This window comes from Malaclemys terrapin, chromosome 12 (assembly GCF_027887155.1).
Source record: "Malaclemys terrapin pileata isolate rMalTer1 chromosome 12, rMalTer1.hap1, whole genome shotgun sequence".
NCBI classification, from domain to species: Eukaryota; Metazoa; Chordata; order Testudines; family Emydidae; genus Malaclemys; species Malaclemys terrapin.
In genome coordinates this window covers 2378560-2396426 of record NC_071516.1, presented here as the reverse complement: position 1 = coordinate 2396426, position 17867 = coordinate 2378560, and the positions used below count along the sequence as shown (strand labels likewise).

General features: G+C 47.2%; 1 protein-coding gene across 1 annotated transcript; it reads right to left on the bottom strand.

Annotated features, from left to right (window-relative positions):
- Positions 1-1766: 1766 nt before the first annotated feature.
- On the bottom strand, positions 1767-8332 carry PDRG1 (p53 and DNA damage regulated 1). The gene is made up of 5 exons (XM_054045828.1): positions 8170-8332; positions 6934-7009; positions 5852-5926; positions 2697-2777; positions 1767-2308 (listed from the first exon to the last, which is right to left on the bottom strand). The coding sequence occupies exons 1-5, from the start codon at positions 8251-8253 to the stop codon at positions 2220-2222; spliced, it is 405 nt and encodes a 134-aa protein (XP_053901803.1). The 5' UTR covers positions 8254-8332; the 3' UTR covers positions 1767-2219.
- Positions 8333-17867: the final 9535 nt, after the last annotated feature.

Genomic DNA, 17867 nt, shown 5'->3' with positions numbered 1-17867 from the left:
TTTAAAAAAAACACTCAAGCAAAGCTGATAGATTTACCAAAACAGCCCGTCTTAAGGAGAGTGGAACAGGCCTATTCTGGTGCAAACCCACTCCTCCTGAGCTCTATTCAAATTTTATATTTGTGCAAAACTGAACAAAACACAGTGCATATTGGTGTGTATGTGCCTGCCTAGCTGGCTGGGAGATTAGCTGAGAGCTAACAATTACAGTTGTTCTGTTTAAAGTTTAAACACCTGGTGCTCAAAGCTGTTCACCCAATCCAGCAGGAGGCTGAGTGCTAGACAAAGATGAAGGGTCAGCTACAGTTCTCTGTGCTGAGAGTACAAAAATCTGCCAAAACAGATGCAGTTGTTTCACTGGCTTGCTAGCTATGCCTACTCCCCAGCCCTCAAATTGAAACCAGTGTTTTAAACTAAAATTCCCCACCCAAAACCACGTTCACTAATCTAGGGCACACTTTCAAGCAATGCAAACACTAAAAATGAAAAAAGAATGAAAGTGATTCTGCTAGGCCTCAAACTCCCTTTGCTGTATTCAGAGGGAATCAAGTTATAGCCGTATCTCTGACTTTTTCCAAATTAAATAGCACTAACAAGACAAAACACATCTACCACTGGCCGCACTAGGGAAGCGATGAAATATGAAGGAGAGCTGCTCATGGTGGAATCACCTTCATTCTTTTCCTTTACTTTTTGCATTAACTGAGAAGGTGTGTGTTTTGTAGAGGATATTAATATATGATTAATATTTACTAAACTTTACCTGAGCTAGTGTGGGGAAGAAAGCCTTCATTTCTAGAGAGAGGACAGCAGGCTTTTCTTGTCACTGTATGCTCCTCTTCCCCAGGCCCATGCACAAACATAAGCAGTCATATTTACCATTTCATTAGCGCAATTAGGAGTAAAGGAATTACTAGACAGGGGATTTATCTAGTCCGCTATCCTGTTGCCAGCAGCAGCTGCTTCCAACTGCTTTACAGAAAGGTTCAAGAAAACCTGCTGTAGGCAGTTACGGGATAATCTACCCCCAGGGAAGTTTCCTCCTAATTCCCCATCGTACACAGCTCCTCCATCTCCACTCCAAATACACCTCTATCTTGTTATAGCGCTGTCCTTGGGAGCCAAAAAGTCTTACTGCGTTATAGGTGAAACCATTATACTGAACTTGCTTTGATCCGCCGGAGTGCGCAGCCCCGCTGCCCCGGAGCACTGCTTTACCACGTTGTATCCAAATTTGTGTTCTATTGGGTCGTGTTATATCAAGGTAGCGCTGTAGTTAGAATTTGTCTGAAACACGAGGGTGTAATTTTTTAAACACTACTATAGCTCTGGCGAGTCTTGTTATCCACCAGTGTTTAATCCTTTTTTGAATCCTGCTGTTAGCCTCAATGGTATATTGTAGCAATGGGTTCCATGGGCTAATTGTGTGAAAAGTATTTCCTCCTTTATATCAGTTTTGAATTCATCATTTATCAATTTCATGGAATAGCCCCTTGTTCTTGTATTGAGACAGGATGAGTAGAGACACCTAATCTCTCTTCTCTAGACCATTCATTGGTTTGCATACTTCTGTCCCCTTCCCTAATGCAAACAATCCCACTTCTTCCAAATCTCTTCTTACAAGTTTAGACATAGGATACTAGCTCAGAAGTACACCCTTCAGATTAGCAGGCACTCAAGTATCTACTGTACGCTTAAAAAAACAACCCAGGAATTTTCCTAAGTGAACAGTTTAATTGATTCACAATTCTTCCACCACCACAAGCTTACACAACTCAAAGTTTCTTTCTTTATTCTTTGAAGACACTATGGATTCACAGTTCTTTTCCTCCTACTCCTTTTCCTGCCAATAGAATGCACTAGCTGTGGAGCGAAGTTACAGAAGTTCATACATAAAAGAGATGCAGTTAGGAATGTCCTGCTCCTCTGATTCTAATAATCCCACTCCCACCCCAGGGATGGCAGGCTGTCAAATAACTAAAAGGGCCAGTGTTCTAGCACTTGTCTCTGCAAGTTGCAGTGTCTAATCCACGACCGACACTGGAGCCGAATGATTCCTACAGTGAAAAGATTTCAGAAGCCAAATGCTTCTTAGGAAATGTACCACTCCAGAGAGTAAATATGTCTTCACAGGAAATCTGGAGATTGTCCACAGATTTTGCACTGTGAGTGACAGTCTAAATGCACCTTATCAGCAACGTTGAAGTCGACACGATGGTCTAGTTTCGTCCTTCCAGTATCTGATTGATTACTCTCATTTCCTCATGGGTCATGGAGTTCAAGTTAAATCCTTTCAGCTCAGGTTTACCTGAGGAAGAACAGGCAGGAAATAAAGCTATTGTTAAAAAGCATGCTCACTGGCGCTTGGTGAAAGAGTTCTCTAAACAACTGCCAGTACAAGTAGTCTGGAGAAGACCCTGCTGTATCTGGCTGCAGATTTGTTCCCATAGTCATCACTGACTGAACTACCAGCCACTGGAAACAACTAACAACACCTTAGTGGTGCACAGTGAGGTCTGCAACAGAACAGTCCCAGGGACAAGCCCATAAAACTGGGCAAATATGGGGCTTTTACTGTAAAGAGAATGGAGGGGAGTTATTCTCCAAATATAGTTCATGTATTTTTGGACCTCTTCCCTCCACCCCTCACCTGATTTGTGCTCCCAATCAAATGTTCCCTGACCCTTTTCAAATACCTTGAGCTTCAAAGAGACGGTTGACCTTCACTCTCAGCTCTTTCCGAAGTTGGTTTATTTCCTCGTCCAAGTGCTCCTGATCTGAGAAGATAGTGATCAGATGGTGATAATGAAGCATCCTGGAGTACAGCGAGTTAAGGAACATCAACTCTGAGTGAAGGGGAACTCTTCCTTGGATTCTCACTCGCACTGAACTTGCTGCATTTGTTTTGTCATATAGAAAAAAGTAGGTATACAGTTCTCTTTCTACGAATATGCTCCTGCCAGATATTCCCTTCCAACTAAGTATAATGAATGGTGAGAGGAACAAGGTTCTGGAGCCCAAACAAGGTCATTTGTAACTGCATTACAACCTATCAGAAAGGATAGGCCATGCCAGTACTGGGAGCCAAACCAGAGGTTTCTTAAAAGTAACCATAAGCTATCTGGGGGAGGTACTGTCTTTTGTTTGGGTGGGAATGTACAGTAACTAATGATCAGGGCCTCTGGGCACAACCACAAACAGTTAATACTTCTAAACCCACCCACTTTCATCGATTTTAAGGACAGAAGGGCCCATTATGCTTTTCCAGGCTGACCTCCTGCATACTAGACTCCTGGGGGGACTCTGCACCAAAAAATTCAAATGCAATATAATCACACCAGTTTCAATTGTTATGGTAATTTATTCAAACTACAATACAAAGAAAAAAAGTCACAATAACTATTTTGCGGGCGGGATAGCTCAGTGGTTTGAGCATTGGCCTGCTAAACCCAGGGTTGTGAGTTCAATCCTTGAGGGGGCCACTTTGGGATCTGGGGCAAAATCAGTACTTGGTCCTGCTAGTGAAGGCAGGGGGCTGGACTCAATGACCTTTCAAGGTCCCTTCCAGTTCTAGGAGATGGGATATCTCCATTAATTTCATTTCATATTCAGCATTTCCTAAACACATGAAAATTAAGTTGCAAACACTTGGTAACCAATACCCTGCATTCCAGTAATAATCCTGGATTTTCATTTAAATTACATGACAGAACAGCAAACAGGGAAAAAAAAGTAGAATGTTATTTTAAATTGCTCAGACTTTCACACATGAAAGTCAGACAGTTTTGCTAATCATTGTCCTGGACCTGGCTGGGTACTTTGGGGAATGCTTGATTCTGATTGTCCTGACATTTTATTGACTGCTTGGTAAATGTTTTATTTGCCCTCAAAGTCTTTTTTTCTTTAATTGGTAAGTAAAATAAATCCTGAGCTGTAAGCTAACCCCATTGTGCCACTTTGGCACAGGAAAAAAAGTGAGAAAGCGCATAGATCTTCCTAGCGGAGGATTCCCTTCCTGCCATTTATAAGAAGACTCCTTTACGTCACTCTGGCAATGTAGGGGCCTTAAAACTTTCACAGGTTTTAATGCTCCGGGGGAATTGATGGAAAATGGGAACAGTTAACTAAAAAGAACAATAGGCATGCTGCTACATTTCTGCCTTAGAGAATGAGATAAATTAACCATCAACAGCAATTTTACTACACAGTCAGGGGGCTACATTTGTGCCTCAGAGAATAAGATCAATTAACTCAGGCAGGCTGCTTCATTTGTGCCTCTAGCCTGCCTCCTGCATAATAAAAAGCCTGACCCTTACACACCAGGGAGCTGCAAGTCACGAGAGAGGGACAGAGTCTCCTTCTCTTTCGGCACACAGGTACACGCAGCCCCCCCCGGACAGTGATTACGCAGGCACGCCCGCCCAAATCTCTGAGGCTGCTCCAGACACGCTGGAACAGATGTACTGCCTGGGCTGCTGGGGACGAGGCACATGTCCCCTGGCAGATTTTTTTTGTGTTTTTCTGCGGGGGGCGGGGGGGGAGAGACAGAAAAATGCAGGCCATATGAATCCTGCGCCCCTGCATGAGTGCAGAATCCCCCCAGGAGTACAGGCCAGAACATTTCACCCAGTTGTATTGAGTCCAGTTTTAAAATGTGCCATCTTTCAATTTCATTGAATGCCCCTTTGTTCCTCGTTTTATAGAGGCAAGTTGAATACAAGTTCCCAATCTACCTTTCTCGCCCTTCCTTTCCTCTCTACCAAGGTGGGGAATAAACTCGTCTTCCTTTCATAGTAGAGATTTTCTGGTCTCTCATCTCGGAAGCCCCTCTAATTCTGGTGCATTCCCTTTGATATGGGGTGGCCCAGACCGCACACAGTCTCAAAGGGAAGGTGCCCCATTGATTTGTAGAATGGTATTCAGAGATTTTCCGTATTATTCTCCAGCCCATTCCTTTGGCATCCTAGGACTGTTTGCCTTCCTCACAGTTGCTGCACAGGACTTGTAGAACAATAGCCAGTGATGGCCAGGTTTTCTTCCTGAGCGGTGACAGGTAATTACACCCCAGTGAAATGTCTGAGGGGTTCAAATGATTCCCTCTAACGTGTATTTATCACTGAATTCCATCTGCCATTTTGCTGCCCATTTGCCTAGCTTGGCTGGGTCCCTCTGAAGTTCCTCATCAGCACTCCTCCCTCACTGCTTTGACCTAATTTGTTCCTGGACAATTTATACCCACCTCTTAAAATATTAATTTAGCTTTTTGCATTTAATCGCCTAATTCCTTAGTCAAGAGTGTAAAGGTTGCACTGTTAAACCCTCAGCACAACATGGACAGAGGCCACCTCACTTCACAGCCAAGTTAAGCGCCTCTTCCTCTGAACTGCGCTCAAGGAAAGTTGTGCAGCACTTTGGAAAGTACATGCAGGGTACATGGCTCACAAAGCAGGCTGACATGAGGTAAAGCACTGAACTGGGTGTCTGGAAACTTCAGTTCTACTCCTTGCTCTGCCACTGACAAGCTACTTCCCTTCTCACTGCCTCAACTTCCCAATCTGTAAAACACAGGTACTGGTACTTAACCTTCTCTCTACAGCACTCTGAGGCCTAGGGATGAGACGTGCTATCTAGGAGCTAAGCTTCCAAGCAGTGGTGAGAATAAAAGCTCTGTATGTAAAAGCTCTAAGTCAGTAAAGACAGACTGGCTCAGCAACCAAATTAGCGCAAGTCCCATACTTCTGACACAAGACACCTGTGTATGTGTCCAAGCGTGTGCAAAAAAACCTTGTTCGATACTGGCTGACGCTTGAGAGTTTACAAGCAGGTTTTAGAAATCTGGCATCTGGCTTACCTTTCTGAATCATTTCCTTAGTCTGGGATTTTGGAAGCTGAATAAACATGTTTCCAAAGCAAACCATTGCTTTCTCTGAAAACAGAAAGACAGCCTGGTTAGATATTTTCATAATGAAACATGTTCCTCTGCATCCTGCTGGGTACAAAATAAATGCAAAATCCACCCAGCAGGCTAGCTTTTGTAGACCCCTCTGGGCGCCACAACAGTCTGCAGCATCGTTTAGGTGTGTGTCTAAGAGCAATTAAGCAAGCTTCAGTCTCATGGAACCTGTGCAAGAGTGAGTCAGTCACCACAAACATTCTACCCGTTCAGTCCAGAGTAGAAAGATACACATTTGGTTTCCAAAAATCCTTCCTTTGCTTCAACACTCTGAAACAATACAATATTTACTACAGAGCTCAGGTAAAGACAGCCATTTTAACATGCACTTCTACTCTGAGAAGTGACTAAAGATGGCATCGTTCCATGTTTATTGACTGTAACTTCCTAATCCAATCTGCTCAGTTTATAAATTATAAATATTCTTCTAACTACCAGCTCTTTAAAACGAAATTGGGATGTTTGTGTCAAAGCTGGGTTCTTTCACCATTCCAGTAAAGATTCTGCCATCAGGTCTTAGTTATTCTGTTGCTGAAGTGCAGAGCAGAACAGTTCCCAGCTCATGTTCTCATAGCTGTGTTAGCCCACAGTGATACCAAGAGTAAATATTTATCTTAGTCCACAAAGTAGGCAAACGTGACTGAGTCCCCAGTAGGTGCAGATCAGCTGAGAAACGAAGGTACAATTTTGCACATTTACTTTTCATAGTACAAAGTAGCTTTAATTTTCTACTAGGTCAAGCACCGTAATTGACCTTTCACCAAATCTACCTCCACTCTGAGGCACAAACTTGCACAATTACATCCGCAGCTGCAACTGTGTGTTTAATCTGCATGTGCCGTTTTGGAAATGTGGCCCTCCATCACTTTGCAGGCAGGGTGTGTCGATTAGAAAGATAATACAGCAACTTTATGTCAGGCGTGTCAGAGAGCTGAAAGTTTCACAGATGTGAATAGCAGCGCTAACACTGGATCCCTCACCAGAAGGGTCTGGGTCCTTCTGCAAAGCCCTGAGAGCTTCTCGGTTCTGATTCCGCTTTAGATCCAGGTCCACAATCTGGAAAAGAAACAAACATTCAGATTTCTCCGGCCTAAGGTAAAATCATAACTGTTATGAGCTGGGTGAAGCCTTGTTTTGGGTTGAGTTAAAATCTCACTGAGAGCCATAGGTCTGGACTCACCCTGCAATTAACATAACCGCAAGTGTAAGTCCCTGCCTAGGACAAAGAGTGTGAATCCACTGGGACTTTCTGGTTGAGCATTGTTTTGGGGAGGAGTGTGGGATGAGCAGGTTAGACAAACACCGAACAGGGATGGTCACTTTAGATCAAGGGTCAGCAACCTTTCAGAAGTGGTGTGCCGAGTCTTCATTTATTCACTCTAATTTAAGGTTTCGTGGTCCAGTAATACATTAACGTTTTTAGAAGGTCTCTTTCTATAAGTCTAAGAACAGATATAACTTAGAGAATTTTTTCACTTCAAGGTCCCAGAAGCAAAGACAAAGGTTTTCATCTCGAGGCCAAAAGGCCAAAAACATCAAGACACTTGATCACGGCCTCGAATAGACCAAGAGACTACCTACACTTGACCAGAGCTCGGAGAGCCGGTTAAAATAGAGAACTAAACTCTTGTTGTACGTAGTAAAAAAGATGTTTAAAACGTTTAAGAAGCTTCATTAGGGTGACCAGACGTCCCGATTTTAGAGGGACAGTCCCGATATTTGGGGCTTTTTCTTATATAGGCTCCTATTACCCCCCACCCCCGTCCCGATTTTTCACACTTGCTGTCTGGTCACCCTAAGCTTCATTGAAAATGAAATTAAAATGCAGAGCCCCCCGGACCGGTGGCCAGGACCCGGGCAGTGTGCGTGCCTTGGGTACACATGCCATAGGTTGCCTCCCCCTGGTCTAGATAACACTTAGTCCCGCCGTGAGGGCCGGGGCGGAGGCGATGACCTCTCGGGGTCCCTCCCAGCGCTAGGACTCCTTGGGGGAACCCGGGGAACGGGGCCCAGCCCGGGGCAGGGGCAGGGCCAGGCCAGGAGGCCAAGCCGCGGCCGGGGCGCGCAGCAGAGCCGGAGAGCGAGCGAGCTTTGGGGGCTGCGGCTCGGTTCCTCCTGCGCTGCGCTGCGGGGAGCGGGGCTGCCTCCCGGCCCCGGCCCCGGCCCTTCTCCCTCCAGCCGGGGCCCCCGGCTCCGACAGGGGCCGCCCGCGGTACCTGCCGCCGCCCCGCCAGCACCTCCTCCGCCAGCTCCTCCACCTCGGCCAGGTAGCGCAGCACGAAGCCGGGTTCCCGCGCCATGGCGCCCGGCCTGTCCGCCCGCAAACCCGCCCGGCCGGGAACCGCGGCCCGCCGCCGCGCAGGCGCTCGGGGGCCGGGGCCTGGCCTGGGCCCGCCCGCTCCCCGTTGGGCCCCCCGCCGGAGCCCGCCGCCCCTTCGGCCGAGCCCCGCGCCGCGGTGAGCGGGCGGGACTGCCGGGCCCTTGCCCGAGAGCTCCGCTGCTGCTGCTCCCCCCGGGGTCCCCCTGTTCCCCCCGGGGCTCCCCCACTCCGCCCGGGGTCCCCCTGTTCCCCCCGGGGCTCCCCCACTCCGCCCGGGGTCCCCCTGTTCCCCCCCGGGGCTCCCCCGCTCCCCCCGGGGCTCCCCCACCCCGCCCGGGGTCCCCCGCTCCCCCCGGGGCTCCCCCACTCCGCCCGGGGTCCCCCTGTTCCCCCCGGGGCTCCCCCACTCCGCCCGGGGTCCCCCTGTTCCCCCCCGGGGCTCCCCCGCTCCCCCCGGGGCTCCCCCACCCCGCCCGGGGTCCCCCGCTCCCCCCGGGGCTCCCCCACTCCGCCCGGGGTCCCCCTGTTCCCCCCCGGGGCTCCCCCGCTCCCCCCGGGGCTCCCCCACTCCGCCCGGGGTCCCCCTGTTCCCCCCCGGGGTCCCCCGCTCCCCCCGGGGTCCCCCTGTTCCCCCCCGCTGCTCCCCCGCTCCCCCCGGGGCTCCCCCACCCCGCCCGGGGTCCCCCGCTCCCCCCGGGGCTCCCCCACTCCGCCCGGGGTCCCCCTGTTCCCCCCCCGGGGTCCCCCGCTCCCCCCGGGGTCCCCCTGTTCCCCCCCCGGGGCTCCCCCACTCCGCCCGGGGTCCCCCGCTCCCCCCGGGGTCCCCCTGTTCCCCCCCGCTGCTCCCCCCGGGGCTCCCCCGCTCCCCCCAGGGCTCCCCCACTCCACCCGGGGTCCCCCTGTTCCCCCCCGGGGCTCCCTCGCTCCCCCCGGGGCTCCCCCACTCCGCCCGGGGTCCCCCGCTCCCCCCGGGGTCCCCCTGTTCCCCCCCGCTGCTCCCCCCGGGGCTCCCCCGCTCCCCCCGGGGCTCCCCCACTCCACCCGGGGTCCCCCTGTTCCCCCCCGGGGCTCCCTCGCTCCCCCCGGGGCTCCCCCACTCCGCCCGGGGTCCCCCGCTCCCCCCGGGGTCCCCCTGTTCCCCCCCGCTGCTCCCCCCGGGGCTCCCCCGCTCCCCCCGGGGCTCCCCCACTCCGCCCGGGGTCCCCCTGTTCCCCCCCCGGGGTCCCCCGCTCCCCCCGGGGTCCCCCTGTTCCCCCCCGCTGCTCCCCCGCTCCCCCCGGGGCTCCCCCACTCCGCCCGGGGTCCCCCTGTTCCCCCCCGGGGCTCCCCTGCTCCCCCCGGGGCTCCCCCACTCCGCCTGGGGTCTCTTGTGCCCGGTGCCCCGTGCTCTGTCCGAGGAGGTGTCATTGCCCGTCCCTGGCGCCGACCCGCCTCCCAAAGCACACTGCCAGGCACACCCCGCTGCAATGCATCTGCCTCTGGGGTGGGATGTAGCCAGGGTTTAAGGGCCGGCCGTGGCGCTGCATCACCGCTTAGGGCAGGAACTGGCAAAGCATTCTGCCACTCGTTGGACCTTCCAGGGGGGTAGAATCCAGTTACCCAAATGATGATTGACCCAGGGCATTGGGGTGAACGACACAAAACTTAAAAGTGCCCTGGAATTGCTAATGACCACCAAGTCCGCTTTGGTGACTGATTTCCTGCTAAGCCCCACTCTGAGACCACAGTGGTGCACCTGGTTAAGACAGATCCCATAGGTCTGTAGATGATCCATACTCCTAGCTGCTATGCAGTTGCCTCATTCTTCCTTCTAATTCTGAATACAGCAGTATTCAGATAACTTCAGCTTTCAGCTGAGATATGCGAACGGACTTCTTTACATTTTGTCCTTGTTTCAAGAACTGAATGTTTCTCTATGGAGAATGGAGAGGCGCTGAATGGAATGGAGACATTCTGAGTACATTTGTAGGGGGCATTGGTGCATGTGTGTGTGAGAGAGAGAAGGAAAAAAATCAAGGTCAAGATGAAGTCGTGTTTATATGGCAAAAATCACTTGAAATTAAACAAATATGTTTTAGAGAATTTCCAGCCAAAAAGAAGTGCATCCGAAGAAGTGAGGTTTTTACTCATGAAAGCTTATGCCCAAATAAATCTGTTAGTCTTTAAGGTGCCACCAGACTCCTTGTTGTTTCAGCCAAAAAGAGGATGGCTTAGGTAAATAGCCTCTGAGTTTGAAATAATTGTGAGAAAGGGCAAAGGTATTGTTTGCAATATAAGAGCAAAAAATTATGTCAAATACTTGGTGAGGGGTAGGGAGTTGGCAGCATCCACCTCCATGCCTCTTCTGCTTGGTCATTGCCTGGACACCCCTTTGTTGCCAAAATATTCTATAAGAGGCTTCTTCGCTGCGGAAATGACAGCTGAATATTTAGCAACTCAGGACAGGGAGTGGTTTTTGTGGAAGTGAGTCAGCACCACTCTTGATGAAGCAGCAACTCTTCTGCGTGAAAGATTAATTCCATGAATGTAATTAAACAGGGGCACTCAATTCATGAGAAGCATCTGTTTAATGCACAAAAGCAATACAAGTGAGGGATCAGGGCTTCTCCAAGACTGGTCCCTGCCAAGTCACTAAGCAGTTGTCATTGAGGTATTGAAGGCTCTTCTTGGCGTTAAGAACCACTTCAGCTGCTGCTGAAGTCCTGGGAATAATGCAGCTTCATGTAACTTCAGAGTCCAGTTCTGGATTGTGTAAGTGAAAAGATTTTGCCAAAGAAATATGTAAGGAAATCTCACAGAATTTGGATGTAAACTACTATTAATGATTGATTTGCATTAAAGATTTTTCTTTTTGCTGTGCTTGGAAATCGCTTACAGTATTAAGATCCACTCTTGTAGTGACAAGTGTCTGCAAGGGTGGGAAATGTGTCTGCAAGCTGTGTGGAAACTTTTTAAAGACCCCATAAGAGAGGCTCAACTTAAATGTGTACCCCAAATTAAAAAACATAGTAAGAGAACCAAAAACGAGCCACCATGGCTAAACAACAAAGTAAAAGCAGCAGTGCGAGGCAAAAAGGCATCCTTTAAAAAGTGGAAGTTAACTCCTAGTGAGGAAAATAGAAAGGAGCATAAACTCTCACAAATGATGTGTAAAAATACAATTAGGAAGTCCAAAAAAGAATTTGAGGAACAGTTAGCCAAAAACTCAAAAAGTAATAGCAATTTTTTTTTAAGTACATCAGAAGCAGAAAGCCTGCTAAACAACCAGTGGGGCTACTGGACGATCGAAGTGCTAAAGGAGCACTCAAGGACGATAAGGCCATTGCGAAGAAACTAAATTAATTCTTTGCATTGGTCTTCACGGCTGAGGATTTGAGGGAGATTCCCAAACCTGAGCCATTCTTTTTAGGTGACAGATCTGAGGAACTATCCCAGATTGAGGTGTCATTAGAGGAGGTTTTGGAACAAATTGATAAATTAAACAGCAATAAGTCACTAGGACCAGATGGTATTCACCCAAGAGTTCTGAAGGAACTCAAATGTGAAATTGCAGAACTACTAACTGTAGTCTATAACCTATCATTTAAATCAGCTTATGTACCAAATAACTGGAGGATAGCTAATGTGACACCAATTTTTAAAAAGGGCTCCAGAGGTGCTCCCAGCAATTACAGGCTGGTAAGCCTGACTTCAGTACTGGGCAAACTGGTTGAAACTATAAAAAAGAACGATATTGTCAGACATATAGATGAACCTAATTTGTTGAGGAAGAGTCAACATGGTTTTAGTAAAGGGAAATCATGCCTCACCAATCTAGTAGAATTCTTTGAGGGGGTCAACAAGCATGTGGACCAAGGGGATCCAGTGGATATAGTGCACTTAGATTTTCAGAAAGCCTTTTGACAAGGTCCCTCACCAAAGGTTCTTATGCAAAGTAAGCTGTCATGGAATAAGAGGGAAGGTCCTCTCATGGATTGGTAACTGGTTAAAAGATAGGAAACAAAGGGTAGGTATAAATGGTCAGTTTTCAGAATGGAGAGAGGTAAATAGTAGTGTCCCCCAGGAGTCTGTTCTGGGACCAATCCTATTCAACATATTCATAAATGATCTGGAAAAAGGGATAAACAGTGAGGGGGCAAAATTTGCAGATGATACAAAATTGCTCAAGATAGTTAAGACCCAGGCAGACAGCAAAGAGCTACAAAAAGATCTCTCAAAACTGGGTGACTGAGCAACAAAATGGCAGATGAAATTTAATATTGATAAATGCAAAGTAATGCACATTGGAAAACATAATCACAACTATACATATAAACTGATGGGGTCTAAATTATCTGTTACCACCCAAGAAAGAGATCTTGGAGTCATTGTGGGTAGTTCTCTGAAAACATCCACTCAATGTGCAGCAGCAGTGAAAAAACCTAACAGAATGCTGGGAATAATTAAGAAAGGGATAGATAATAGGACAGAAAATATCATGTTGCCTCTATATAAATCCATGGTACATCCACATCTTGAATACTCTGTGTGGATGTGGTCACCCCATCTCAAAAAAGATATATTGGAATTGGAAAAGGTTTAGAAAAGGGCAACAAAAGTGATTAGGGGTATGGAATGGCTTCCATATGAGGAGAGATGAAGAAGACCGGGACTTTTCAGCTTGGAAAAGAGACGGTTAAGGGGAGATATGATTGAAGTCTATAAAATCATGACTGGTGTGGAGAAAGTAAATAAGGAAGCGACGTTTACTACTTCTCATAACACAAGAACTAGAGGTCACCAAATGCAATTAATAGGCAGCAGGTTTAAAACAAAGAAAAGGAAGTATTTCTTCACACAATGCACAGTCAACCTGTGGAACTATTTGCCAGAGGATGTTGTGAAGGCCAAGACCATAACTGGGTTCAAAAAAGAACTAGATAAGTTCATGGAGGATAGGTCCATCAATGGCTATTAGCCAGGTTGGACAGGGATGGTGCCCCTAGCCTCTGTTTGCCAGAATGGGCAACGGGATGGATCACTTGATGGTTACCTGTTTCGTTCATTCCCTCTGGGGCACCTGGCACTGGCCACTGTCGGAAGACAGGATACTGGGCTAGATGGATCTTTGGTCTGACCCAGTATGGCCGTTCTTATGTTCTTATGAAATAAATTATGGTGAAAGGGCACAAAGCAGACAAACAGTGGTACCCCTGTGTCCACAAGCCCTCTAGAATTAGTAGGGTAATTAAAGGGGATGAAGCAGTTGGAGAGAAGGTAAATGAATTCCTTGCAGCAGCCTTCCTAAAGCAGATGATGAGGAAATTCCTATCTCAAGGGCATTCTTTACAGGAAATCATAGTATGGCATGAACAGAGCAAGAAGTCTCTGAGGAAGAGATTATGGAACAGCTCAAGTAACTTGAGTGCAGGGAGTCCCTAGAACCAGATGGCATTCACACAAGAGTTCTTAAGGAACTAAAACGTGAGGCTGCCCTAAGGATCTGTGACCGATCCCTAACCATGCTACTGAACCTGAAGAATGGAAATTCACCCCTGTGATTATCTTCTTCCAAAGAGGAGCTAGGGTGACAATGAGAATCACAGGTTAACAAGCCTCATGTCAGCGCTGGGAAAACTGAGTGTAATTTCCAAATAATGCACCATGTAGAAAAATGTAAAATGAATACAGTCAAACCAGCACAGGTGCTGCAAGGGTAAATATTGCTGCTCTGACCTGCTAGAAATCTTTGGCAGAAATATTAAAATAATGGAGGAAGGGGGAATCGGGCAGATATAGTTTACTTGGATTTTCCAAAGCATTTGCCAAGGTCTTTCCAAGATGCTGTTAAGAAAATAAATAGCCATGGAGTAAAGGGGCAAACCCTGTAGGGATTTTAAAAGTAGCTAAGTGACAGGAAATAGTGTCATAATTAACAGCTGCTTTTCATAGAGATAAAATGCTTAATAGTTGGAAACCATGGTGATCAGTGTTGGAATCAGTCTTAAATGTGTATGAAAGATTTGGTGGAAGGTGGGAAATGTGGAGCGATATTTTCTGATGACTGAAGCCTCTGCAGATTATTAACAATTATCAAGGATTGTGAGACTCTTCGGAAGGAGTAACACTGGGATTTGGGCATCGCAGTGGCGATGCCATTTACTCATCTCCCTCTCTCTTTAATTCAGATAAAGGGATGACTTTTTAATTGTGGTGTATGAAATACCAAAGGGCCGCTTGAAATCCTTCTGGTTTCAGACACTCGTTTCCACACTGAACACTGGATGTGAGAACACAGTAAATCTAAAATAATGGGATTTTTCTTCTTAACTCATTGTGCAATCAACCTACAGAACTCCGTGTAGCAAGAAGTGACAGTTGGTTACACCTAGAGACAGTTGTGGAAAGAATAGACTAATTTCCTTGGAGGATTTCAACAAATCCATCACAAACTGAGTCTGACTAAACAGAATGAATGAATGGAGTCTCACATCTGAGGGCATCTTGCAAGAGAATGTCTTCCGGGCACATTTTGGAAAGGAGGGAACTCTCTTGGAAGCAGTTCTTGACTGGGCTTTCAGCAACAGAGCTGAAATGAGTGGACGTGTACAGGTGTAGTAGCAATCACGGGCCGGATTCTGCTGTTGGTCACGCTGGAGTAAATGCAGAGTAATTCCACAGAAATCAGTGGATTTAGGCCACATCAACACCATTGTAACGGAGCGTAATCTGCCCCAGGAAGACAAGAATCTAGACAGACTGGTAGTGAGGTCCGAAATGAGTGCCAAAGAAAGGAGAATAACTGTGTAATTTCAGTAGGATACATTCTGAGAGACTCCATTAAGATTTGGTTAAAATTGAGAAGAAAAAGCAATGGAGGAAAAGGACACAAGAGGAAATGGAAAGAATTGAAGGTAAATTACTGTATCCCCAAGTGTTCTCCATGCACCATACAGCTCAATAAATACCCCAGGAGCAGAAAAAGGCAATGGGGATGAACAAGGAAGTACAGAAAGTAGAGAGAGAAGTGCCCTCAACGTCTAAGGTTTTGGAGGAGAATGGGAGAGGCGTCAGAGCAAAGGTAAGAGTAAATCCGTGGTAGGAAAAGAGAGGATGACGAATGAAGGGAAAGCCGCAGCATTCAGACAGAGTGTTTTAGTGTAAAAGGTAAAGGTGACTAAAACAAGGAAAGGAATCCTTGGTTGTAGATTTCACAAAGCAGAGTGAAGAGGGAGTGTTTCTGGCACGTTCATGTTCCCATCCTGAACGCAGGGTGCCGCTGGCTTGATGCTGAAATTAAAAGGGAATCAGAGACATTGAGCGGGGAATGAGCAGCCAGGATAAGAGCCCAGTCCTGCAAGCATCTACTCAGGTAAGTAATCCTATTGAAGGCAGTGCCACTGCTCACGTGGATAAGTGGATTTGCAGATTGAGATGCTTATCTTGGAGCACAGCTATTTGGCCCTTACAATGTTGCTTCAGGCTTTTCAAAACCAGAGTTGGGTACGTGAATTTAACACAACCAGAGTCAATAGGCTTGTGCTTGTTCACATCAAAGCTGAATTTTGCTCTTTATTTTTGGGAATAAGATTTCCCCCCATGGAGGCTATAGATCTGAAATAATTAGACTGGAGGGACAAACTATGTGAGTAAGAGGGAGGAAGCCGGGGGCAGGTGAATGTAATCTAGGAAGGGGTACATCAGTGAAGTTAAACGGAACTTCTGTGACTAGTCAGTGTATGGAAATATTTACCAGGAAGAACCACTTGTGTATTTAGAACAAAAAGAAATTGTGGGGTTCAGCTTGCTTCCGTGAGACAAGAGCACACACTAAGATGGACTTTCTAGCATCCTATGGAAACATAGCTTTGTGTGACCGCACAATCATCTCACCAAAATCCTCTGTAGTATAGGCAGAAACCTGCCCTCACGTATAACCAGGCACCTCCACTTAGGTCATGATTTTGAACACAGTGAAGACCCCACTAGAAACTTAGAAGGAAGACCCTGCTCCGACGGCATTCAGATTCACTGGGCAAACATGCACAGACAAGACTAGGCGCTTACCTTTAAAGGACCCTCTTTCAGTTGAGCAGAAGGACAAGAATACTCTGTCCAGAGCTGGACCGATCTGTTGTGCCATCACCTCTGCCACAGAGCTATTATCAGTGCTACACACATCACTCACTGGTCATTTACAGCTGATCCAGGAGGACATGAAGAGGAGGGACATGATCCGCGATCATGATTTGCCCCGGCTTCCCCCCACATCAGGCCTTAGTTTGTGCTCGTGCTCACACACACAGAGTAACTTTTTAGATGAAAGCCGATTGCTTCTCCACATGTCTCTGCAGCTGTAAATAATTTATGCTTTGTCATAAATAATCCCCCTTTCTCCCCACCCCCGAGCAGTGCTCTCTGGGCTTTGCTTATTCTTGCTGCTTTCTAACAATACACCCATGTCAGGCAGATGGGCTCATTAATAGCAGAGGGTTGGCTGTTGTGGGTTTTTTTTTTTTTAACAATATGTAATAAAGAGAGCATTAGAAGACACAGTCGATGAGATCAAATTTCATTCACTGCAGCTAGTCTGCTCTGTCAGAGCTCAGTTGGCTATCTGCTCCTGACAGTTCCCATGGGGAAGGGGATCTATCTGTGAAACGGGGCAGCGCCTACCAATAATACAGAACCTGCATTAATGAAAGATGCAGTGATCTGCACTAGGAACTGGGCTTCATTCATTGTAAAACCTGCCTGATTACAGACATTTAGTGAGTCAGCGGCAACAAATCTAGCAATGAACAGAGAAGTCCGAGGTGGTTGCCCAACCATTGCACCTATGGACCACACTGGTAACTTGCCAGGACCTTGAGGACGTCATATAGGACGTGTATTTAAATCTTCAGACATTTTAAAATGAGAACTACATTCACATGCTCGTACTGTTCCTTTGTACTAGTGTTTGGAACATCACTAGCAATTGCTGCTTGTTTGAGTTCACTGATATTCAAATTCCACTGATGATCTGATCAATTTTGTGTTCCTCCTTCTCTTACAAGGGGAGAGTGACTCGGGGCTAGATTCAGGACTCTACAGGCCCTTCAAGCTACTCTTTCTGTGCTGTTGCTCTAAGTAATCCCATTTGTGGGAATGGGCAGGGATCTCAGAAATCAGAAGCATTTTGCTTCCCATTTTTCCTAGTCCACCTGATTTATGACAACCTGGTTATCTCCCCTCTGCTGGGCTCCTATGATTATAATTAGTTGTGCACAGACTGCACTTAGAGCTATACAGAATGTGCAGCACGCAGGGCCTCTGCCACGAGGATCTTTGTAGTCTAATAAAATGAACGAAAAGCAATCAATCCATTGCCCAGCATTTCTTTTGTATTGACTGAGAACTATCAATGCTGGGTGTTTGGCTAATGCGATGATGGGCATGGGGTAAACCTGACAGATTAGAGTGATGGATTATCCCAGGTAGGTGGCATGGTTGAAATGTATTTTGAAGGAGGGATTTGGAAGAATGCCCAAAGAAGAGAAGAATACAGAGGGAGGGAGGGGTTGGTGGAAGAGGGGGAGTGGTATGACAGGAAACCAGAGATGATGGCCAGAA

Coding starts and splice junctions, on each gene's coding strand:
- PDRG1 (XM_054045828.1), bottom strand. CDS start 8,253: ATGGCGCGGGAACCCGGCTTCGTGCTGCGCTACCTGGCCGAGGTGGAG. Junction 5,927..6,933: donor GAAGGACCCAGACCCTTCTG/GTGAGGGATCCA, acceptor TTCTGTTTTCAG/AGAAAGCAATGGTTTGCTTT. Junction 2,778..5,851: donor TAAGGAAATGATTCAGAAAG/GTAAGCCAGATG, acceptor CTATCTTCTCAG/ATCAGGAGCACTTGGACGAG.